At 36.6% G+C, this 24370-nt stretch overlaps 1 protein-coding gene across 2 annotated transcripts in view; it reads left to right on the forward strand.

Annotated features, from left to right (window-relative positions):
- The window catches only part of TTN (titin), a 275309-nt gene that overhangs the window by 139009 nt on the left and 111930 nt on the right, over positions 1 to 24370 (forward strand). For both annotated transcript variants that reach the window (XM_045066923.1, XM_045066924.1), the window contains 30 exons: positions 6289 to 6372; positions 6484 to 6570; positions 6683 to 6766; positions 6850 to 6933; positions 7134 to 7220; positions 8944 to 9030; positions 9143 to 9226; positions 9310 to 9393; positions 9529 to 9612; positions 9739 to 9822; positions 9951 to 10034; positions 10165 to 10242; positions 10648 to 10731; positions 11185 to 11271; positions 11527 to 11604; positions 11787 to 11864; positions 12071 to 12154; positions 13579 to 13662; positions 13900 to 13980; positions 14474 to 14548; positions 14969 to 15088; positions 16598 to 16666; positions 18641 to 18721; positions 19658 to 19729; positions 20339 to 20431; positions 20900 to 20962; positions 21762 to 21851; positions 22680 to 22730; positions 23266 to 23667; positions 23844 to 24122. In XM_045066923.1, coding sequence (XP_044922858.1) covers positions 6289 to 6372; positions 6484 to 6570; positions 6683 to 6766; positions 6850 to 6933; positions 7134 to 7220; positions 8944 to 9030; positions 9143 to 9226; positions 9310 to 9393; positions 9529 to 9612; positions 9739 to 9822; positions 9951 to 10034; positions 10165 to 10242; positions 10648 to 10731; positions 11185 to 11271; positions 11527 to 11604; positions 11787 to 11864; positions 12071 to 12154; positions 13579 to 13662; positions 13900 to 13980; positions 14474 to 14548; positions 14969 to 15088; positions 16598 to 16666; positions 18641 to 18721; positions 19658 to 19729; positions 20339 to 20431; positions 20900 to 20962; positions 21762 to 21851; positions 22680 to 22730; positions 23266 to 23667; positions 23844 to 24122 — 2982 coding nt within the window. The remainder of the gene's footprint in view (positions 1 to 6288; positions 6373 to 6483; positions 6571 to 6682; positions 6767 to 6849; positions 6934 to 7133; positions 7221 to 8943; positions 9031 to 9142; positions 9227 to 9309; positions 9394 to 9528; positions 9613 to 9738; positions 9823 to 9950; positions 10035 to 10164; positions 10243 to 10647; positions 10732 to 11184; positions 11272 to 11526; positions 11605 to 11786; positions 11865 to 12070; positions 12155 to 13578; positions 13663 to 13899; positions 13981 to 14473; positions 14549 to 14968; positions 15089 to 16597; positions 16667 to 18640; positions 18722 to 19657; positions 19730 to 20338; positions 20432 to 20899; positions 20963 to 21761; positions 21852 to 22679; positions 22731 to 23265; positions 23668 to 23843; positions 24123 to 24370) is intronic.

The following is a 24370-nucleotide window of genomic DNA, read 5'->3' on the forward strand; positions in this document are numbered from 1 at the left end:
ATCTTATCAAAGCCTAATGTGCCAAAAATATTTGGCTAAAATTAAATAATTTAAATGGGCTATTTGTCTCAGACAAGGTATATCTCCTCACCAATTAAAAAAAAAAATAGTCCTGTACTTATAACATTGCCCAATTTTATAAAGGTCTCTTACCTTTTTGAATTTGTCATTGTCTTGTCTTGTTAAACTGTTCTTTGTACAAATATCTTCTGCTTTGAAGCCATTTATTTTCTCAGGCCATGAAGTAACTTTACTTCAACTTCATAATAATATTTTAATTGGATTTCATAGAATCAAAATGCCCCTTTATTATTTTTTTACTTTTTTACAGCCATCATTGGAAACATTTTGACAATGTTGCTTTAATGACCATATATTTATAAAGCCATTACAACAGCAAAAGAATTCTCAAACCATTTTTTGTTTGATTTTACATAAAATTATGATTAAATAATTTGAGGAGTAAAATAATCTGAATAATAAAATATCTTGAATAGAATATTATTCAGTAATCTGAATAGTAAAAATGCCAGTACTCAAGATCTCTTTCCACTTATTTTAATCTAAAAATACCAGTAGTTCTGATTTTCTTTCATTTATTTTAATCTAAAAAATTCCCTGTTTAAACTCTTTTTGGGGGGGGTCTATAATACTGGTTGGGATACATATATATGATGACTCCCTCCTTTGAATACCCTTTCTATGCTAAAGTCAGGTTATTATCACCAGCCTGTCTTCCTTTCTAAAAGCAAGAGAAATCTTTATTTTCTTCAGTTGCCTTATTTTCAAAGATTTAATTATTTTTTTTTCTTTCCTGCTTCGAATCCCTAAATGGTTATTAAACTACGCAACCATAAACCTGATATGGTATAAAATTATAGCCACCTAGATTCCCAGAAAAGGGAAGAACTTATTCAAATTTCCAGTAGGTCAAATGTAGGAGAATCAACCTTGTTCTTTATGGACAAAACTAAGAGCAAAGGAAAATTTTGCCAGTGACTTTCTGCAGACAAAATACAAGAATTATATAGTCCCTGGCCAGTGAATTCCTCAATTTTATTGTCATCATAAATGAGAGTTCTATATGATACAACTGGGAATGAGGCTTTCTCTTAGCAGATGTGTTCTTGTCGCTAGTTTGTGTCTATGTGCTACTGGTAATTTGGGTGATGAGTGTGTACTATGTATCACGTTTTCTTAATAGTATTTGTCATTGCCTTGAAATGCCCTTAATTGTATAAATACTAATATCTTCAAAGTTTATGAAGTGTCTGAAGAATCCACCACAGAAGAAAAAGTACTTGTGACTCATCCTCCAAAGACGAAAACCAAAATAGCAAAAGGTATATAATACCAATGATCTAGTCTGAAGAATATTTATTTAGGGCTCATTTTAAAAGCTCAATCTTCTCCTGTGCTGTTTATAAATATAATTATACTCATATCTTTTAAGTGCCTGAGCCACCCAAGAAAGTTGTTCCAGAGGACAAAGTATATGTGGCGATTCCTAAAAAGAGAGAAATGCCAGCAACTAAAGGTACATTTCAACAACATCAAACTTGGATGAATAACTTTGGATTCAAGACTCAATAATTGTGTGTTATATGATTTACTGCCTTCACAACTTCTAAGTGTAAACCTAATAATATTTTTAAAGAGCCTGATACAACCAGAGAAGTTTTTCCAGAGGTGGAGTTACCTGAGGCTGTTCCCCAAATTCCAGAGCATCCTCCAACTGAAGGTATAATTCTTAGTTATGAAAATTTAAAGAGAATCTTTCTTCTTCAGTCTGAAAAATATGTTTAGTTTTTTGTGTAGGTTCTCAGAACCCCTAACACTAAAATACTAATATCTTTAGGGTCCCCAATGTACCCAAGACAAGGAACTTTCTATGACTTGCCCCCTACCAAAAAAAAAAGTCCCATTCATACTATGTACAAGGATAAGCAATTAGAACAAAAGTTAAATTTCTAATTTAAAGTTACAATATCTGTTAACATACCTAACTTTTTAAATATGTGTGTCTTCATGTCTTTGCCTTTCCTCAACTAAAAAATACTAATATCTTTAAAGAGTTGGAAGTCTCCAAGGAAGGTCTTCCAGAGCAGCAAGCTCCTGTTGCTAAAAGAAGAATACCAACATCAAAAGGTACAAGCCAGAAGAAAGCTGACTTTCTTATCTCGTGATTGTAGTTGTACTTAAAACCTGTAAATATACTAATATCTTGAGAGCCCTAGATGCTACGAAGGAATATCATTGCAGAGAAGTGGGTCCCCCAAAGCAGAAGCTCAAGGGTGTATACATATTCCCATGAGCTATTCAAGAGAAAATAGAAGGAGGAAAAAATCTTTAACGTATCTAAATGGAAGGTGCTTGGGCTATAAAGTCTAACTATGATGTCTCCAGGGAATATATGAAGACATACAATGTGTAGATGTGACCCAGATGGATTCTTCAATAGGAAATAGCAATTACTGTTCGAAAAAAAGGAAAAAAAAAATCAGACTAGGGGAAAAAAAAAAAGCTATACAAGACCACTTAAAACATTTATATCCCTGAAACTAGGCCGAACTGGTTTAGCACTCCCCCCTTTAAAGCAGAACTCAGTGCCATCAAATGACAGAGGTGCTTGGCTGTACACTGTAAATCAGTAATTTAACTCTCCGTGGAGTTGAAATTTCAGGAGAAACTATAACTGCTTCTTGGAATTGCCTTTCTATAAAAATAAAATTACTACTAAACACAAACACATGAATGTGAAAAAATTCTTTTCCCATAAGAAGTAAGTATAGAAATATGCTCAGAAAACCATGACTTAAAGATAATAAAATATTAAATTCAACTTTGAGCAGTTCTTTTGATCATAGGGTCTCCACCTGAGAACCTTCCAGAATTAAGCTAATTAAAACTAGTTAACATTGGAATTCTGCATGGAACACTTAGTTGTTCCTCTCATTATCTTTGATTTTTTAGAGTCCTGCATTTTTCCATTTTGAATGTTTTTAGGTAAATCAAAAGATGAGAAAGTTTTAAAACATCCAGCTTAACAATTTCTTTATGATATCCAGGATATTCTGTAATTTAAAGAATATCTGAACACTTTGACATGATTTTTTTCAGTCTAGGATCTCTGGGTCATTCTCCTCTCTCCTATACTTGAAAAACAAATACTTACCCAAGGTAAGGGTAAAATGAAGCCTATCCAGACAAGAAAGAAGCTCTTAGGTTCTCCTCAAATTAAATAGCTAAAAGTACATCATTAATTATACAAGATTATTTTTTTTCACTTGAAGCTAATTTTCCATGATATCATTTTCTATACAACCACCATTCTAAAAAATAAAATTCCTAATATCGATAGTACCTGAGGTGACCAAGAAAAGAGCTCCTGATAATCAAGTACCCATCCTATCACTGAAGAATCAGACACAGGGAACAGGAATGTCTCCCTGTCTGGGGCATTCCTGTAGGTGGAGTTAGGACTAAAAGTCTTCTACACTCTGAAGAACAAAGTGTTAATATCTTTAAAGGACAGGAAATTGTCCCTGTAAGGAAAACACCCATGGCTGCTCCCCCTGAAATTGAAACACCTTCTAGTAAAGGTACCCATCATTCTATCATTCCCGCCTTCATTCATTAAATAAATGCCAATTATGTGTGTGGGGCTAGGGAGCTGAGGAATAATAAACAAAGACAATTAGGATTTGATTCCTTTTTCAAAGCTTTATACATCATCCAGTTTTTAACAGAAGCACCCTTGGAGCCAGAAATGCCACTTTGGTGTAGTTAATGTAACTAACATCTTCACTGATGCCTTAACCTCTAAGCTTGATACTAATATCTTCAAAGTCCCAGAAACTATGAAAGAAGTTGCTTCTGAAATGCAAGTATCTGAGGATTTTCCTAAGGAACCAGAACCTCTGCCTATAAAAGGTGTGTGATACCTGTGAACTGGAGAAATGATCTGTCTTCTGCTCTTACAACTATGCTTTTCGAGTGTTCTTCGTAACACCTAAATGTAAACGTACTAATATCTTCCAAACACCTGAAGCTGCACAAGAAATTCCCTCTTGAGAAAATACTTGTGGGTGTTCCTATTTAAACAGAAACCCCCTCTAATAAAAGTATTCATTCAACAAATGCTTAGTAAGGAAGGTCCACAGTGTCACAGGAACTAAGCCAAGTGCCGGTGAAGGGTGGGCAGCCCCTCTTCCTGAGGGTCCCACGAGCCCCCAAGCTTATTTGATGGGTGGAGCAAGGGGAGAAGAGACAGGCAGAGAAGAGACCTCTAGAAAACTACACTTGCCCACTTATTGGGTTTACTGTTTTCACTAATCCTTTTATATCTTAAATGTGAAATACTAATATCTTTAAAGTGCCTGAAGCTCCTCAAGAAGTTGTTCCTGCAAAGAGAGCTCCTTTCAAAGAAAGAGAACGTCCTTCAGTTGAAGGTACAAGTGACCATGCCCTCAAAGCTAAAGAAGAAATAGCTCTTGTAGTCTTGAAAATATTTTGCTGTTCCTAGTGCTCTTCATAACACTAAATGTTAAAATACTAATTTCTTAAAGTGCTGGAAGCTCCCCAAGAAATTGTCCCTGAAAAGAAAACATATGTGATTCCTCACAAAAAGCCTGAACTTCCTCGTGATGAAGGTATATGTTGCTGGGAGCTTAGAAATTTGGGGAAATGTCTTCTTCTGTATGAATATGTTTCTTGTCTGTACAGATTCTTCTAACCCCTAAATGTAAAAATATTAATATCTTTAAAGTGCCAGAGGCACCTAGAGAAGTTGTCTCAGAAAGGAAAGTGCATCCTCCCCCAAAGCCTGAGGTCATACCTGTCAAAGGTACATTCTTTTTTTTTTGTTTTTTTTCTTTTCAGTGTTCAGAATTCATTGTTTATGCACCACACCCAGTGCTCCTTGCAATACGTGCCTTTCATAATACCCACCACCAAGCTCACCCAACCCTCCACCTCCCTCCTCTCCAAGACCCTTAGTTTGTTTCTCAGAGTCCACAGTCTCTCATGGTTCCTCTCCCCCTTCAGTTTCCCCTAACTCCCTTCTCTCCAGCTCCCAATGTCCTCTGTGTTATTCCTTATGCTCCACAAATAAGGGAAACCATATGATAATTGATTCTCTCTGCTTGACTTATTTCACTCAGCATAACCAAAGGTACATTCTAAACCACCCTTTATTTAAGGTGGGTAGGGAGGGCCTTAGCAAGAACCACCAGGCTAGGTTTGAAAGCTCTTCTGTTATATAAATGAAGTTCTTGTCTATGTGGATCCTTGTGACTCAAATGTAAATTTACTAATATCTTCAAAGTACCCCAGGCTCCCAAAGAGGTTGTCCCTGAGAAGAAAGTGCCTCTGGTTCCTTCTAAAAAGCCTGAAGTCCCACTTGTGACAGGTATTTGTCACCAGCCTTAGGTTTAAAAAGATTGAACTCTTTTGCTCTTGAAAATATTTTGCTCTAGTGGTCTCATCATTTTTAAATGTAATTTTACTAATATCTTTTAAGAAACTGAAGTTCCTCAAGAACTTGTCCCTGTAAAGAAAGCACCAGTGGTGCCTCCTAAAAAACCTGAAGTTGCATCTGTTACAGGTACTTGTCACTCACCTCAGACAGCCCTTATACTCTTGAAAATGTTTTGTTTCAGCAGCATAACTCCTAAGTGTACTTTTACAATATCTTTTAAGTGCCCGAGGTTCCCAAAGAAGTGGTCCCTGAAAAGAAAGTGTCTGTGGCGCCTCCTAAAAAGCCGGAAGTCCCACCTGTTACAGGTATTTGTTACCAATACCTGGCTTAAAAGGATGTAATTCTCCTGCTCTTGAAAATATTTCATTCCAGTCGTCTTCATAACCCCTAAGTGTACTTTTACTAATATCTTTTAAGTGCCTGAGGCTCCCAGAGAAGTGGTCCCTGAAAAGAAAGTGTCTGTGGTGCCTCCTAAAAAGCCAGAAGTCCTACCTGTTACAGGTATTTGTCACTCACCTTAGACTTAAAAAGATGTAACTCTTCTGCTCTCAAAAATATCTTGTTCCGGTCGTCTTCATAACCCCTAAATGTACTTTTACTAATATCTTTTAAGTGCCTGAGGCTCCCAGAGAAGTGGTCCCTGATAAGAAAGTGTCTGTGGCGCCTCCTAAAAAGCCAGAAGTCCCACTTGTTAAAGGTATTTGTCACTCACCTTAGGTTTAAAAAGACATATCTCTTCTGCTCTTGAAAATGTTTTGTTCCAGTTGTCTTCATAGTTCCTAAATATAATCTTACTAATATCTTTTAAGTGCCTGAGACTTCCAGAGAAGTGGTCCCTGAAAAGAAAGTGTCTGTGGCGCCTCCCCAAAAGCCAGAAGTCCCACCTGTTACAGGTATTTGTTACCAATGCCTGGCTTAAAAGACATAATTCTCCTGCTCTTGAAAATGTTTGGTTCCAGTCATCTTCATAACCCCTAAGTGTACTTTTACTAATATCTTTTAAGTGCCTGAGGCTCCCAAAGAAGTGGTCCCTGAAAAGAAAGTGTCTGTGACACCTCCTAAAAAGCCAGAAGTCCCACCACCTGTTAAAGGTACTTGTCACCAACCTTAGGCTTAAAGAGACATAATTCTTGTGCTCTTGAAAATATCTCATTCCAGTGATCTTCACAGTTCCTAAGTGTAATTTTACTAATATCTTTTAAGTGCCTGAGGCTCCCAGAGAAGTGGTCCCTGAAAAGAAGGTGCCTGTGATGCCTCCCAAAAAGCCCGAAGTCCCACCAGCCAAAGGTAGTCATCCCCATGTCATTGGGTTTGATACCATCCATTTGTCTCTACCCTGTCTAATCATGAAAATACTAATATCTTTCAAGTGCCCGAAGCGCCCAAGGCAGCTGTTCCAGAAAAGAAGGTGCCTGAGGCTCTTCCTCCCAAACCAGAGAGTCCTCCTCCTGCAGGTAAGGTCAGAGCCATATATACTAGGGAGAAAACTTATTTTAGCTAGAAAATTATGTATACAAATATGACAACATAAAGGTGATATGATTCTAAAGAAAAGAAAGTCAGAAGTTAACGAGAATATCTTAGTGTATAATGACATGATACAGTGAGGAATGTTTTAACCTTTTCTAAACACAAATTACCAATGTCTTTGAAGTGCCTGAGGTACCGCCAAAGAAAGTCATCCCTGAGAAGAAAGTACCTGTGGCTCCTCCTAAAAAGCCAGAACCTCCACCTGCTAAAGGTATTTATTCTTCCAAGTTGTTGGTCGCCTGTTTCAGGGGGCTGGGAAGAGTGTGTATGGAACTGTCCGCCTGTCTCATAAATTGTATTTGCTTGGGTAAATGTGTTGGCAATATTGCCCTGTTATAATCTCTAACTAAAAGATACTAATATCTTCAAAGTTCCTGAAGCTCCTAAAGAAGTTGTCTCCGAGAAAAAAATGTCTGTGGTTGTGCCCCCAAAACCAGAAGCACCACCTGCTAAAGGTATTTATTCATACCCCCGTTAAGGAAAAGTACTGTCTTGTGCTCTTCCCAATCATTGTAATATATGCCTTCACTATTCATAACTTCTAAAAATACTAATATCTTTCAAGTGCCTGAAGTTGTTCAAGAAGTTGTCCCAGAGAAGAAAATTCCCAAGGCATCACCCCAAAAACCAGATGCCCTACCTGTCACAGGTACATGTTAGCTTTGATCTCGTTTTGGAGAAATATCTCTTTGTTCCTCCAGAATAATATTGGCCCTTTGCTCTTCATTAACTTAACTTTAAAACTACTAATATCTTTCAAGTGCCTGAAGTTGTTCAAGAAGTTATCCCAGAGAAGAAAATTCCCAAGGCACCACCCAAAAAACCAGATGCCCCACCTGTCACAGGTACATGTTAGCTTTGATCTCGTTTTGGAGAAATATCTCTTCGTTCCTCCAGAATAATATTGGCCCTTTGCTCTTCATTAACTTAACTTTAAAACTACTAATATCTTTCAAGTGCCTGAAGTTACTCAAGAAGTTGTCCCAGAGAAGATAATTCCCAAGGCACCACCCAAAAAACCAGATGCCCTACCTGTCACAGGTACATGTTAACCTTGATCTTGTTTTGAAGAAATATCTCTTCGTTCCTCCAGAATAATTTTGGCCCCTTGCTCTTCATTAACTTAACTCTAAAACTACTAATATCTTTCAAGTGCCTGAAGTTGCTCAAGAAGTTGTCTCAGAACCGAAATTTCCCAAGGCACCAGCCAAAAAACCAGAAGCCCGACCAGTTTCAGGTATTATTCACTCATGTCCTTATCTAAAGAAGAAGTATCTCTTCTGCTCTTGGAAATATGTTTAGTCCATTGACCTCATTAATCTAAATGTAAAACTACTAATATCTTTTAAGTGCCTGAAGTTCCTCAAGAAATTGTCCCTGCAAAGAAAGTACCAGTGTTGCCTCCTAAAAAACCTGAAGTTGAACCTGTTACAGGTACTTGTCACTCACCTCAGACCTAAGAAGATACAGCCCCTCTACTCTTGAAAATGTTTTGTTCCAGCGGTCTCATAACCCCTAAGTATAATTTTACTAATATCTTTTAAGTGCCCGAGGCTCCCAAAGAAGTGGTCTCTGAAAAGAAAGTGTCTGTGGCACTCCCTAAAAAGTCAGAAGTCCCACCTGTTACATGTATTTGTCAGCGACTTTAGGCTTAAAAAGACGTAACTCTTCTGCTCTCAAAAATATCTTGTTCTGGTCGTCTTCATAACCCCTAAGTGTAAATTTACTAATATCTTTTAAGTGCCTGAGGCTCCCAGAGAAGTGGTCCCTGAAAAGAAAGTGTCTGTGGTGCCTCCTAAAAAGCCAGAAGTCCCATCTGTTAAAGATATTTGTCACTCACCTTAGACTTAAAAAGATGTAACTCTTCTCTCAAAAATATCTTGTTCCAGTCATCTTCATAATCTTTAAGTGTACTTTTACTAATATCTTTTAAGTGCCTGAGGCTCCCAAAGAAGTGGTCCCTGAAAAGAAAGTGTCTGTGACACCTCCTAAAAAGCCAGAAGTCCCACCACCTGTTAAAGGTACTTGTCACCAACCTTAGGCTTAAAGAGACATAATTCTTGTGCTCTTGAAAATATCTCATTCCAGTGATCTTCACAGTTCCTAAGTGTAATTTTACTAATATCTTTTAAGTGCCTGAGGCTCCCAGAGAAGTGGTCCCTGAAAAGAAGGTGCCTGTGATGCCTCCCAAAAAGCCCGAAGTCCCACCAGCCAAAGGTAGTCATCCCCATGTCATTGGGTTTGATACCATCCATTTGTCTCTACCCTGTCTAATCATGAAAATACTAATATCTTTCAAGTGCCCGAAGCGCCCAAGGCAGCTGTTCCAGAAAAGAAGGTGCCTGAGGCTCTTCCTCCCAAACCAGAGAGTCCTCCCCCTGCAGGTAATAATGACACTATCAAAACTATTATATTTGAAAAGAAAAAAACTCTCTTCTTAGTGTTGTGAAAATCTGTTTGTAACCTATTTCCTATGCCTGAGTCACCTCTAGCATTAAAATGAGCTTGTGTCTTTCAAGTGCATGAGGAGCCTGAGGAAATTGCCTGGGAAGAGCCTCCCGAGGAAGCTGTGGAAGAGCCAGAGCCGGCTGCTCCTCCGAAAGGTACTTGGCCAGCTGCTAGGTTGCCTTAGCCAACTTTCTACCCCTCTTGCCCTGAAAATCCTTCGAGCTTTTGTCTTATTTCTTGTTCATCTTTGCTGATTCTGAAATAAATTCTAATATCTTTAGTGACCGTGCCACCCAAGAAACCCGTTCCAGAAAAGAAACCACCCGCTGTCGTTGCCAAAAAACCTGAACCACCGCCAGCGAAAGGTATTTCTCACTGCCACTAACCTCCTTCAGAAAAAGTCTTTCGGGTGTTGGGTTCCACTGCTATTCTATACCTAATGTTTTTCATGTGGTTAAAACTATGAGCTAAAAATAACTAATATCTTTTAAAGTGCCTGAGGTACCCAAGGAAGTTGTCCCTGAAAAGAAGGTGCCTCCAGTGGTGCCCAAAAAACCAGAAGTCCCACCTCCTAAAGGTACATACAACTGTCTACCATATGATGGAGGGTAAAACCTCCAATTCTTTGGAAGTAGTTTGTGCTGTGCAAATGTGATGAATGTTTACTAGAAACTCTTCGTAATGTTAAAATATTAATGCCTTTAAAGTGCCTGAAGTTCCAAAAGCCGCTGTTCCTGAAAAGAAAGTAACTGTTCCCAAGAAGCCGGAAGTCCCACCACCTAAAGGTACATGTCACTAATGAGATTCTGCAGGAAAACACTCACTCTGGCTTCAAAAGTTACTTATTACAGGAAACCCTGTTGTTTGTCAAACTTCTTACATTCACAATTACAAACATGCCATTCTGGATTTTTAAGGTTTAAGTGTTTTTAAATAACATCACTGGTTTAAAAACAGACAAAAAACTGATGCATCTCTTATGTGCATTAAAGAGTTTGTTAATATGATTTTGTTAGTCTGAATAGGTCACATTTCCTCATTGCTTTGTGGATCTCAGAAGAGATATTGGCCTTGGGAATATTGTTCTTGCATTTGTCTCTGAGTTATTTGATCTAGATGTGAACTAGAGATGGTATAAATTTCATGTATTTCTCAACTACCCAGAAGTAAACTAACTAATATCTTTAAAGTGCCAGAGGTGCCAAAGAAACCTGTCGTAGAAGAGGAACCAGCCATTCCTGTTCCCCGGAAAGTAGAGTCTCCTCCTCCAGAAGGTACATGTTAGACTATTAATGAGCTTGCCACTCAAAGACAGTTGCTCATTGAAGCCTTGTTCTTCCTTTTTTATTATTTGGTATCTCTTGGTCATTTTCTGTCCTTTAATTATTTGTCTTAATCATTCTTAATTAGCTCTGATTTGAGTTTTCAATCAGTAATCTCTCTATAGGGCATCATAAGCTGTATTAAAGTATCTCAAATGCGCACAGAAAGTAGGACAGAGCCAGTGACTATAAATGACATTAAACTCCAAAAGGGCTTTCCAAGCATTCAGATCAATAGAAACCAAAGTCAGTGCAAATAAGATAGGTTTCATCTTCACAAAACTAAGAAAAGTTATTAATTAAAACAAGGGACGAAATCAAGGTTACTAGTTTTTATGTTCAGTGTTTTGTGCATTTTAGAATACTGTCCCATACATGGAATTACAATTAACTTTATCTTTAAAGTATATGAAGAACCTGAGGAAATTATTCCTGAAGAGGAAGAGCCAGTTCCTGTTGTGGAAGAGGAGCCAGAAGCCCCACCCCCAGCAGGTACAAGGCAGGGTCCTGTACTGTATAGGAAAATACATGGTTTGATTTTTATATCTATTATATACCTTCTTTAAGGTAAAATGTGGGTCTTCTCTCTTCTTTCTTGAAATTCGACTTCATTGGAAAGAACAGGTCATTTACACACACAAAGCTATAGGATTTTACAGTGTGCCTACCGAAGGATGGGTGTGATCTTTATTCATTCATTAGTGTTAGGCTTTTCATTATAATCATTTGAAATTCCTATCTTTAAAGTACCTGAAGAACCCAAGAAGATTGTTCCAGAGAAGAAAGTTCCTATTATCAAGAAACCAGAAGCTCCACCTCCTAAAGGTACTCGCAGTAAAATACATCAGTATTTGCTTCATTTTTGTGTGCTGTCTAAAATTCGACAGTCCTTACTATTTTGTGTTGTATTATGTGCGTAACTGTTTTCTAAACGTTGTTGTCAAATTAATGTGTACATATTGCATCTTGCAAATTTATATTATTAAATGCTACTAATATCTTTAAAGTACCTGAGATGGCAAAGAAAGTTGTCCCAGTGAAGAAAGTCCCAACAGTCAAGAAGCCAGAAATGCCAGAAACTCAAGGTATTCCTGTCATCATTGATATCATTAGTATCATTGCTTTTTTAAAGTAACCTGTTATCTGTCCTTGTTGTTGCGTAACTAGGGACAAAATGTCCTTATTTAGTTCCAATAATTTTAATACTGCTCCTTTAACTACAGATTCTTAATTCTTAACATTTAAAATCTTTCTAAATACTCTTTTTAAAATACAACTAATATCTTCCAAGTGCCTGAGGTGCCCAAGAAACTTGTTCCAGTAAAGAAGGAAACTGTGCCCATTACCAGAAAACGAGAAGTCCAGCCAGAAAAAGGTATCTACCGTGAAGGAAAAATAGAGATTTCTTTGATTTTAATAATGGTTCTTATGCAAAACCACATTTCACAGATGAAAAGGGAAAATGATGAGGGCAAAGAGAAAAAACAAGACAGATAAGCAGGAAGAAACAAATAAATGAGATTCAGTTGTGCGATGACATGGTTCCATGTGGTAGCAGAGGACCTCCTCCGATTCGAGGGGTAAACTGCTCAATTCAGCATATTTTGGTGAATGTCCTACTATTAACAAAACAGCATGCTAGAAAAAATAAGATTTGGTCCTGTCTTCAAGCAACTTAAAGCCGGTGAGAAGAAAGCACAGCACAGCTCTAATAGACGGGAAGTGATCACACCTACAGGAATATAAGGGCTACAGAAACACAGGCAAGGGAAGATAAATTTCAGGCAGAGGCATCAGGGAAAGCTGTATGAAAGAAATAAAAGTTAAAGTTTTGATGGATTCTTATACTATATAGCAATTGAGAAAATGGTTTTCTAGGCAAAGGAAAAATTTTTATCGAAGGCACAGAGGTAGAAGAGTCTAGGACGTTCAAGGACCTTCAAATAAATTTGTGTGATTTGAGTATGGATTGGTCTTGGGATATCTTGAAAGATAATCTGGATATAAAGCAGCTGAGGTTCATATTTTGGAGTTTTTTGAATGTGCGTATCAGGCATGTCCTTTATTCTGAGGGTAACAGGAAGCTGCAAAGGCTTTGAAGCAGGTACACAAATGAGTGGAGGTTGGGCTTCAGAAAGATGACTGGCAATAGTTCTAGCTACCGGAAGACAGTGATAATAGTGAAGAGCCACTGCAGTCATTTAGGGTGATTAAGAGCTAGACAAGATCCATGGTGGTAGAAATGGGAAAAGAGTGAGAGAGGTGGGAGATCGAATTGCTGTCTTATTAGGGAAACAATTAAGTAGAGGAGCCCAAGATGATCGTAAGGGTTGTAGCTAGCTATCCATGGGAATGGTTCATTGGGTCCCTAATTAATATTAGAAAGAAGATGGTGAATACATATTTTTCACTTTTCAAATATAGAAGCTGGGAATATGCATCTGGAGCTTAGGAAAGAGAACAGAGCTAGAGATGGAGATCTAGGAGTCACCCAAAGAGAAATAAGAGAGTGCAGTGTTGATGGTTCTCAGAGTGTAGAGCCAATTTTTTAAAGCTTCAAAGTTAGACCAGTGGAGAACACTGACATTTAAGGGTACACAGAGAAAGAGAAGCAAATGAAGAAGGCTGAGAAGACTCATTAATAAAATTGGAATGTCCAAAAGGGTGCCATGCCTCCAAAGCCATATTCCCCACTAAGTCTTGTAAGATAAAGTTCTTTCCACTCTATTCTTTGCCTGCTGTTTGCAGAATCTTGCACATCTTCTAAATTCTTAATAAACCAAATCAATATCTTTAAAGTGCCTCAAGTACCAAAGGAAATCATCCCAGAAAAGGAAGAGTCCATTCCTATTCCTGAGGAGCCAGAAGCTCCCCCTGTCCAAGGTACACAGCTGCTCTATAAATCTTGGAAAGATGAAAATTGTCTTCAACATCTTGCTTTGATTGTAGATGAGTCTTACGTACTTATCTGTTGTCTGTCTTTATGTAGTTAAGTTGTTGGTATTTTGGGGTCATCTGAAGAATATGTTATAGAGTATAACTAAGTTGATATGTTATAACTTAGCAGTTGAAAGATTCTACTGTGAATACAGTCTAAAATATAATACTGTGTTTTTTAAGTTGAAGAGTCTCCTGAGGACATAATGTATGAAGAAAAAGCATCTATAACCATTGGTAGAAAAGTGACTCCCCCTGTTGAAGGTATATATATATATATGTATAAACATAAATTTTTTTAGTCTCTTAAAGACTCCAGCCAGAAATTTAAAAAAAATTATTCATAGGGTGGCATTCTTTCTTGAAATTATATACAGAAGCATTCCAGCATGTGCTTGTTTTATTTTTCAAATAAACTTCTTTTGAAGTAGAATATTTAACTTTTCTTAATAGTAACTAATAATTCCCAAAGATACAGCTTACAAGGCAAAACTGGAAAAATTGCACTGGATTCTCAAACAATAACCCCACATCAAATTTTACAAGTCATCTCATTTGCCATCCACATACATCAAATAAAGTAGTTAATCAAATGTTCAAGTGTAATAGAAATCTTTCCTCTTTTTCTGTAAAAATGAATATGTGTGAATTGTATATTTTTGTTTTTGTGACTACAATCTTTACATCTCTGTGAAATTTGTATGAGTCTTTGTGAAGAACTTCACAATCTCCTATCCTCTGTCAACATTCTTTAAAGAACGTGAAATCCAAAAATATATCGAGCCTGAAGAACCTGAACCTGAGCCACAGCCAGAAGAAATACCAATTCAAGGTATTCAGTTCATTGGACTTCCCTCTTCACCATCATAGTCTTTATCTTCACATACATGTATGTTTTATGTTGTTCTGCGTGTCTCTCTCCATCTGTATGTAAGACACTGTTTTAAACATGCATCTCATTCTTATTCATCCATGTCATTTGTACAACTGATCCCATGTCAGTGTGTCTTACGGATACTTCCTTTGTTTTTATCAGCGCCTTTGCCGTATTTCTTATCATCTGTGTACAGTGTTTAAATTTTTGTGTTTGATGTTGGATTCTTTTTTATATTTGATGTTGGATGCTACTACGAATGTAAAAAGTAAACTTTTTACTCGCTATGTACATGTTTAAATTTCTACTGGATGTATTATATATCCACACACCAATTAACATACACATATACTAACCCTCCTGAAATACTCTTTTAAGAACCTGAACCTGAACCTGAAAAGAAGGTTATTGAGAAACCAAAACTCAAACCAAAGCCTGCGCCACCTCCTCCTGCTCCACCAAAGGAAGATGTGAAGGAGAAAATGTTCCAACTTAAAGGTATAAAATGCCACTGCCAAGTTTTACTAATCTGCTTCAGACTTCTGTTCAGCCAACCAAACGGTGCTTGTGAGACATGTATGATTTCTAAAAGTGTGTGTTTTCAAACATGATGGAGCTGTGGGACTTGCATAGAGACCCGTGTTTTTCGCTGCCTTCGCGTGCTTTGTCAGGAATGCCTGACGGAATGCGCAGCCTGGCTCACTGCTACCTTCCTCCGGGACATCTGGATGCAGGAGCTGTCCAGCTAACGTTCTTATGGAGAAAGGGTTTTCTGATTTCAGAGTGCGACTGCTATGCCTATCTTTGGGATCTTGCACATTTGGAATGTATGAGAAAACGTTGCATGAAACTTTTAATGTTGCAGTAACAAATTTATACAAAAGCCAAAACTTTGCTCCTAAAGAATTTCATGTGTTTTTAAATATACTATAAGAAATATATTTATGGCATTGATAGCTGATATGTGCTCATATACCATCAAACGAAAGCATATGAATGACCCATCACTGTGACCCCATTTTTTTTTTCCTTTTGCGACTTAACCAAAGCCCAAACTGTCTTGTGGAGCAGCCGGAAAGAGTGATGATGAATACATTTTGTATCCAGCATCTCTTCTCATTGTTAAATTTCCCTTCATCCTTTTTTGTGTTTAGATATTTCTTGGAATTGATACAGTATTACTTAATTCTTAAAATGACATCTTTAGGGGTGCCTGGGTGGCTCAGTAAGTTAAAGCCTCTGCCTTCAGCTCAGGTCATGATCACAGTGTCCTGGGATAGAGCCCCAAATCTCTGCTCAGCCTGCTTCCCCCCTCTCTCTCTGCCTGCTTCTCTGCCTACTTGTGATCTCTATCTGATAAAAAAAAAAAAAAAAAAAAAAAACCTTAAAAAAATAACATCTTTAAAAGCTCAAGTAAACTGGTAAAAGCATATTACTCTTTTTATGGTAATACAATGTTGTCTTATTGTTAGTGTTGTGAGATTTCTCAATCTAAAAAGGTATAATCTTAGTTGGGCACTTTTCCCATGCTTACCTATATGCGTACAAAGCCAGAATCTTCCAGAGTAAAACTGCTTCTCATGATTCTTGCCTCTCTTTATCCCTACTGGCCAGTAGGGGTAACTTCTGGCATTTTCAGTCAGCCATAGAAAATGGGCACATCTTACAAGGGTACCTGTTGATTCATACTCCATGAAGACACACGCTTAATATACTTTCCTTAATATAAATTTATACTTAAAGGAAAATTTCTTCTTCTAGCAAAGAACAAAAATTATCTTCTTTCTCCACCAGGCTTAAACTTACTACTCACCATCAGAGTAGAAGGGCAATGTTTTCATGGTTTGAACGCTTCTTGTGTGTTCTTTGGTGGCTGCTCTTGGCTGTTATTGGTGCTGTTTGGCTGTAAGCAAAGCTTGGTTTTGACTGTTGGAGCAGATATTTAATAATTTGCTTCAGATTAGTATAAATATACAAATAATAAAATTAAGATTATATTCTTTAAAGCTGTTCCAAAGAAGAAAGTTCCTGAAAAACCTGAAGTTCCCGAAAAAGTGGAGCTTAAGCCTCTGAAAGGTATTTCACAATCTGGAAAATGCATTTCTATGCAGCATCCCTCTATCAGGCTCCTTCCTCTTCCTGTCTTCTAGAATGTTCTTTCTTTTTTTAAATCAGAGTAGTTTCATTTATTTCTTATATTTTTATAGTTTTTATGGCCCTGGCTCATAAGTGTTGCTTCATTTGTCTCCCATCAAATTTCATACATTCATGGATATTGTTTATCTGTTTCATCTACATATGTCTTCTTGTATTTTCCTCGACTTAAAAATATTAAATGTTACTGGTTAGCTGAAATTAGCTTCAGGATACACCTTAGGTTAAAATGCAGAGAGCTAATAGAAGAAGGCTTTGGAATTTCACCTGAACAACAGCATTTTAGCCAGTGTTAGGGTACTAAAAGTAACTCATGTCCTCCTTCTATATTATTGAGATGATTTGTAGGGACTTCCTTAGGGCTTTCCTGTCATTCTCTCATCACTGACTCCAAGACGTTCTTTCAGACATACAGATCTCACTGGGAACTTTAGGGAGCATTCAGGATTGCTGCAGGTCATTTTTCAAAATTCATTTCTCTTGACACAGTATTTTCCATGAGCAAAGTTAGACCCTAAAAGAAAATAAATGGATCTTAAATTTTAGAAATTTTTCTATTAAAAATAAAGTTATTAATTTTTCTAGTAACTAAAATGGGTAGCAGCATTCTAGTTAAGTAATTAACATATCCAGACCCATAAATTGAATGTTCTTCATTCACTCTGGAATTTTAGAAAAATCACCTTTCTGAATATACATTTTCTGACTTATAAAATGGATACCACAAAATAATATTACTATGGCTGTTAACTAGTAATGAAGGAAGAGCCACTTAAATATGAAAATGACATGTAATGACATTTAGTAATTTTAAAAATAATACCTGTAATGGTGTGTTCTGTACCAGAGTCTCAAATGTCAGTAAGACCTTAAAAATAAAATGATAATACAGAAAAACAAAAGCAAAGAGTAGGCTCCAGAGCCTACTCAAAAAACAAAACAAAACAAAAAAAAACAAAACAAAAAACCTACTTAATTGCAAATATCCTGCTTACAGGACCAAATGGGAAGTTTTTTAGAAATACCTAAAAGCTCAGATTTCACATGAGTAAACAAATAGGACATTAAGTTATACAAATCAATAATGTTTCAAACTGACTTTCATTGGCTACATCACTAGAGAGGTAAGGTGGGTCAGCCATCACCAAGCATTTCTTTTTCTTCCACTCAAATCCATGAGGATTGTAGGAGAAGGAGGAGGCTGCTCCATATAATATCATCCATCACACCCAACAGTCACCAAAGATGCAAGAGGGGATGAACTTAGAATTCCTTGGGTCCCTTTTAGTCTAAAGTCAAGAACATTTTCTTATTTAAAAATGAGTTCCAACACCAGCTCTTAAATTCTATAGCTCTATAATTTTAGATTAGTATTATTTCAAAAAGGAGATCTTAAGAAACGATATTTCCCTTCAGTTAAGAAAGTGAGAGTAGTCCTTTCCCAACATCAAGGTCATCAGCCACATCCCTTGGGTTCTTCTCTCACCTGTGGAGAAGATTGGATAATGACGTGAACACCAGTATCATTTTAATGTAATAGACAGTTGCGGAGATACCAATGTAGATTTGAACAATCTACAATTATAGATTAGGGCAAGGATACTGTTAAGAACCCTGTATTTGATCAAAGATTCATAAAGTCAATATAGAATAACATCTACCCTCATTTAAGTTGACTATATTTGTTTGCAATAAATGCAACAATTTGTCACAAGACTAGAAAAATGTTTGCATAGGAAATAATTTGAAGTATATTATTTGCTTTTAAATTCTGTGATATTATTTTGCAACAAAAATCATGCACTATAGTTAACTAGTTTTGAAAGAGACCTTTTTCTTGTTGAAATTTACTTTTATATGAATTTACTTCAAAATTTGAAATCATATTCTTTTAAGTGCCTGGAGGTGAAAAGAAAGTTCGCAAATTACTTCCTGAACCTAAACCTCAACCAAAGGAAGAAGTTGTTCTCAAAAGCGGTATAGTATTTTTCAGTTGTTTTGTTAGCATTAAATTTACAAAAAATAGGCCTGAAAGCTTACAAAAATGTTTGTCTCTCGGTTTTCTTTTAATCGGATTACCTATTTATCAAAATTCATTTATAATTGCACTGAAAATTGGGAAGGCTATCATTTCCATAGCTTTTTTAAAAAGGAGACAGAAATTTTGTGAGCGTTCACAGTTTTAGAGTTTACATGCATAGATATAACTAAATTGATCATACTCTAAGCTAATAATAATGACCCCAGCTGTCATGTTCATAGTCAAATTATGCAGTAAAATACACTAAACCTATTAAATATTCTAAATCAGACCAAACTTTGTAAGTCTAAATTCAGTACTCAGTTTTAAAGTGTGATACAGAATCATCAGAACTAATAAATAATATTTAAAAAAAAAACTAAACATGTCTTCCTACTAATAAAATCTTAAAGAACTGGAAGCAAGATATTCAGATGAGGAATCAAGTTCTAACATTTTCTTTACACAGAATTATGGGTATCTAGACTACATTTCTTTGGATATCTCCACTTAAGTAAATTTATACTTATTTAAATACTCCTCCCTATATTACCAGTGTTGAATTATGAATTCAGTTTGTTACTATTCAAATTATTCATTTGGTGTTTTGGTCATTTTTGCAACAGCATTGTCTCTGAACAACAGATTGTCTATGTACATGGATGGAAAGTGACTCCCAGTGCTATTTTAATAATTTGACAACCTTTGATTTAAAAAAAAACAACAAGAACAAAAAACAAGCACTTCTAGCATAAAGGCTAATTGGCCAGTGTACCAGGTCGCATGCTTTTCATTTTCCTTGCTTTGTGTATTATTTGCATTTGTCAGGTGTGTTCAACATCTTCATTAGTTTGTTTGTCTTGGTTTACATATAAACCTTTTTGTCTTTTAAGTTCTAAGAAAAAGGCCTGAAGAAGAAGAACCTAAAGTAGAACCTAAAAAACTAGAAAAAATTAAAAAACCAGGTAGGAATCTCAGTAAACAATTATCTTCTAACAAAATGGACATTTAACAAAAGGTTTATCTTATAAACATCATCGGAGTTAAATATACAGATAGCTTCATATTTTGTCTGTGAAACAGTCTGTGCTTTCCATCGTCTGCTGTCTGTTTAAATATCTTTATAGTAATTTTCATATCCATCCATGTATTTTCCCACACTTCATTGCTGTTACTACTTTGCCATTTGTTTTTCTGGTAGCAGTGACTATGAAATAATCAGGTCAGCTGCAAAATAGCTTCATAGGAGGGTGTTGGCAAATGTGGCACAGAACTTGGGGTCTTTTAATGGGGTTCCTTGTTATCATTAGCCTATTCTCAAAGGGTGTATTTATTGGAAACTGTTATGGAAGTGATTTAGGAAGGGAGAGCTCACGGAGTTGGGATGTAAGTGGGTGGAGTAAAATAAATTGAGGCACAGTCAAGGGGAGAAAATAGAAATGAACTGATATAATATAAGGTTTTGTTAAAAGCCATTCAGAGAGCTTTCGAAAAATAGTTTGATTTGATTATTTCAGGTCTGTTGATTTCTAAGTATTCAAATAACACTAGAAAATAATCTCATTCTCTTAAAGTACCAGAGCCACCTCCAAAAGCTGTTCCAGAGGCTGAAGTACCTCCAGCTACTGTTACAAAAAGGGAAAGGACAGTTCCTGAACCAGTTAAAGGTACAAACTTAATGGTACTTTCTTAGTTGTCTCTAAAAATACAAATATGCGTCATTTAAAAAACCATCACACTGGCATTAAGATTTGAACACAGGCCCTTAATCTACTTATCGCATATGCTTTCATTTTCTTTATCATTTCACTCTTAGGTGCACTTGGCTAATGACCACCCACTTGTTAAATTTAAAATAAGTTTTAAGCACTAGGGGGGAAATGGATAATGAGATGCATAACACTAGAACCAATAAAATGCATTACTATATTTTCCAAGTATTTTGTTTCAGATGCAAAATAAACTTAGATCAGATACTTGATATACTGACCATAGGTGTTTAAATTCCACTATCTCCCAAGATGTATTAGGTCTGCCTAATTGTGGTTTAACTTTGTGAAAAACTTCAGAAGTCTTAAAAAAAAAAAAAAAAAAAAAACTTCAAATAACCTGCTTACAACTGTGAATTATTTTAGTGCCTGAAATTAAGCCAGCAATACCTCTCCCTGGACCTGAACCAAAACCAAAGCCTGAACCAGGTAAGCAAGCCCAACTCCAATGTCATTCCTTCATGCTTCTTACAAATAATGGGTCAGATAACAAAATGCAACCAAGCAAATGCGAAGATCTAACTGGCTTTCACAAAATAATTCGTGAAGAGGGCACACCCTGTCTGTTGAATAGAGAGGCACTCCAAGGAGTTAATGCAGAGTGGCGGTTTTTATAGACAGAGGATGAGGACAGGATAGTCTTGAGCAAAAGACAAGGATTGTTGCAGAGGAGGTTGTCTGCTAGAGGCAAAAAGGGGGGGGGTGTTTTTTGTTTGTTTGTTTGTTTTATCATGTAGATGATCTCATTCTTTCTTTGGGGAGATAGAGAGGACCCAATACACTGATAGAAAGAGAAATTTGCTGGCGGACCAGTTAAGGTCACATATCTGTAGGGAGGTTGAAACTGCTATTAGACTGGGTATTAAGTCCCATTTTGGGAACTTGGTCTAAGTAACACCGCTTTGAGCCTGTTTGTTTTTAACAAATATGTAGTTATTTAAAAAAACAAGGAAGTAAAAGTCAGCATGCTTCAGAGGATTTATAATGTCCCAATGTATTTTTAGAGTATATTATTTTTTATTCCATATAATTAAATATATTGGGATATGTTGAATATATTATTACATTATACTGTATATAGATCATGCTCTAGTTAGAATATACTATTCTCTGAAAAACTAGTGATTTGAAAATTTCAAAGTTACATCAGAAAAGACAAATAGGCCACCAAATGAGATTTTAGGAAGAGATGAATGGACACATTAATGCAATGGACATCTCTTTACAGAAGTAAAAGTCATCAAACCGCCTCCCGTGGAGCCAGCACCCACCCCCATCGCTGCCCCAGTGACAGTGCCCGTGGTCGGAAAGAAAGCAGGTAGTTATTCTGCAGTTTTCTTTTTGTTTGTTTTTTTGGTGGCTTAATAAAAGTTTTCATCCTTCATTAAAATGCAGACCCTCTTTTGTTGAAAGAGGCATCATCAGCTGGGAGGGAAGGGTAATAAATTCTGGATTAAATTTTCTTCCTCTGATGTCCTTTCCCAACCTGATCTCTCACCCCTGGGTACATACTGTGTTTTGACTGGAATATGCATTCCTTCAAAGCATCATTGCTTTATATGCTTTTGAAATTAAGTAATGAATGTGTTCAAAGCTGATGAAGACTCAGAAGACAGACCCTCTAAGGACATGCATACAGGCAGCCCATGGATATTCCAATTTCCTATGTGCCCTGTAAGAATCATTTGTCATATTTTTTTTTAAAAGACTGCATATTAACAAAATGAAAAAGTTCTGGAAATGGGTAGTGTTGATGATTGCAAACTGTGAGTGTACTTAATGCCACTGAATTGTATACTTTAGGATGGTCAAAATGATAAATTTTATGGTAGGTTTATTTTACTACAATAAAAAAGGGAAAGACTAAAAATAGAAGAAGAATAAAGGCATTTGCTGAAAGCAATTTTTTAATCCTAAATATGTTGGTGATTTAGCTTTGTCACATCATTGACCAGAATGAGACTGAACAAAATATGCCTTCTTGCAAATAGCAAAGTATTCTCCATGAAAGCCACACAAGTAAAGCCAATTTCTCTTCATGCATTAATATTTATAATAAAGAATATGACTCACCCCTCCTGGTTTACTACCAAGCATAAAATAGGTCTAAAAATTATTTAAATGCTGAGTTTTCTTTTTATTTCAGAAGCCAAAGCACCTAAAGAGGAGGCTGCCAAGCCGAAAGGTCCCATCAAAGGTAAGAGTCATTTCCCTGCTCCTAAATTATAACCATTCACTCTGGACAACTTCACATTCAAGGGGGGGGAAGTTTCAAAATTTATAACAATCTTTATCATTCCTAGTTGATTCTGATAAAACTAATATGTCTTCTGGTAGTTCAAGTAATAGACCTCTAGTATTATCCAAGTGGGTATTATGTATAACCAACTATATTTTAGCATAATGAACCCTATAAATTCTTAGCTTTGTCCTCATATACATGATATTTATACGGTCTAAAGTAATTAGACCTTAAGTGGGACATTTTATATTCTGGTTTAAAACTTGAGAAAATGAAGAACATTTCTTATTCATGGATTCCTTGTGCTTTCTCACTTTTCTGTCTGAAGAAGGCAGTATAAATTCAATTGGCTTTTCAACTGCCTCATCTTTAATTTTCTGTTCTTGTCTTTCAGTTGCTCTATCACTGGTTTGATCCAGCAGGCAGCCAAGTGTGCGCTTTTGGCCCTTAGGAAAATGCTAAATCAACATTTAACTTTCTTTTGAATTAGGTGTCGCCAAAAAGACTCCTTCACCAATAGAAGCTGAAAGGAAAAAGCTAAGACCAGGAAGTGGTGGAGAGAAGCCTCCTGATGAAGCCCCATTCACTTACCAGCTAAAGGCTGTGCCCCTCAAGTTTGTGAAGGAAATCAAAGACATTGTCTTGACTGAAGCAGAGTCAGTGGGGTCTTCTGCCATCTTTGAATGTTTAGTCTCCCCCTCCACTGCAATTACAAGCTGGATGAAAGATGGTAGCAACATCCGTGAGAGCCCAAAGCATAGATTCATTGCAGATGGGAAAGACAGAAAGCTGCATATCATGGATGTCCAGCTTTCCGATGCTGGTGAATACACCTGTGTTTTACGTTTGGGAAACAAGGAGAAGACCTCCACGGCTAAACTTGTTGTAGAAGGTAATTTCCAGCCTGCCAAATACGACCCCTATTAAACTTTAACACAACACACCTCATTAGCAACTATTTGTAACTTGAGCCCAAACATCTCATTTCCAAGTGTTTTTTTAAATCATTGAAGAGATAGTATGTAGATTGAAGTGTTTGCAGATCTTTAATACTGAAATTCTCCACAGAACTTCCTGTGCGTTTCGTAAAAACACTTGAAGAGGAAGTCACAGTGGTCAAAGGACAGCCACTGTACTTGAGCTGTGAATTAAACAAAGAGCGCGACGTGGTCTGGAGAAAGGATGGGAAGATTGTGGTGGAGAAACCTGGAAAAATTGTGCCCGGCGTCATCGGCCTGTTGCGAGCCCTGACCATCAATGATGCAGATGACTTCGATGCTGGAACCTACACGGTTACTGTGGAAAATGCCAACAACCTGGAATGTTCATCCTGTGTCAAAGTAGTAGGTTAGTACTTGTCTGGGAAATTATGTTCTGCTTGTTATACTTACTAGTACTTCTTATAATATTGACAAAACTGAAGAGAGAATTCTATTTCCCAGACTCGGACCTTATCTAAGATGGAGGAATATCAACCATCATAGCAAGTTAATTATATCCAGTTTTAAGAATTTTTTTTTAAAGTTCTGAAATTTACTAAAGAAGTTATTTTTGTTACTTGTTCAGGTCATGACTATTTTTTTCTGACCTCGTTT

The sequence above is a fragment of the Mustela putorius genome, unplaced genomic scaffold, assembly GCF_011764305.1.
Source record: "Mustela putorius furo isolate JIRA1106 unplaced genomic scaffold, ASM1176430v1.1 tig00003869_pilon_pilon_pilon, whole genome shotgun sequence".
In the NCBI taxonomy this organism is placed as follows: Eukaryota; Metazoa; Chordata; class Mammalia; order Carnivora; family Mustelidae; genus Mustela; species Mustela putorius.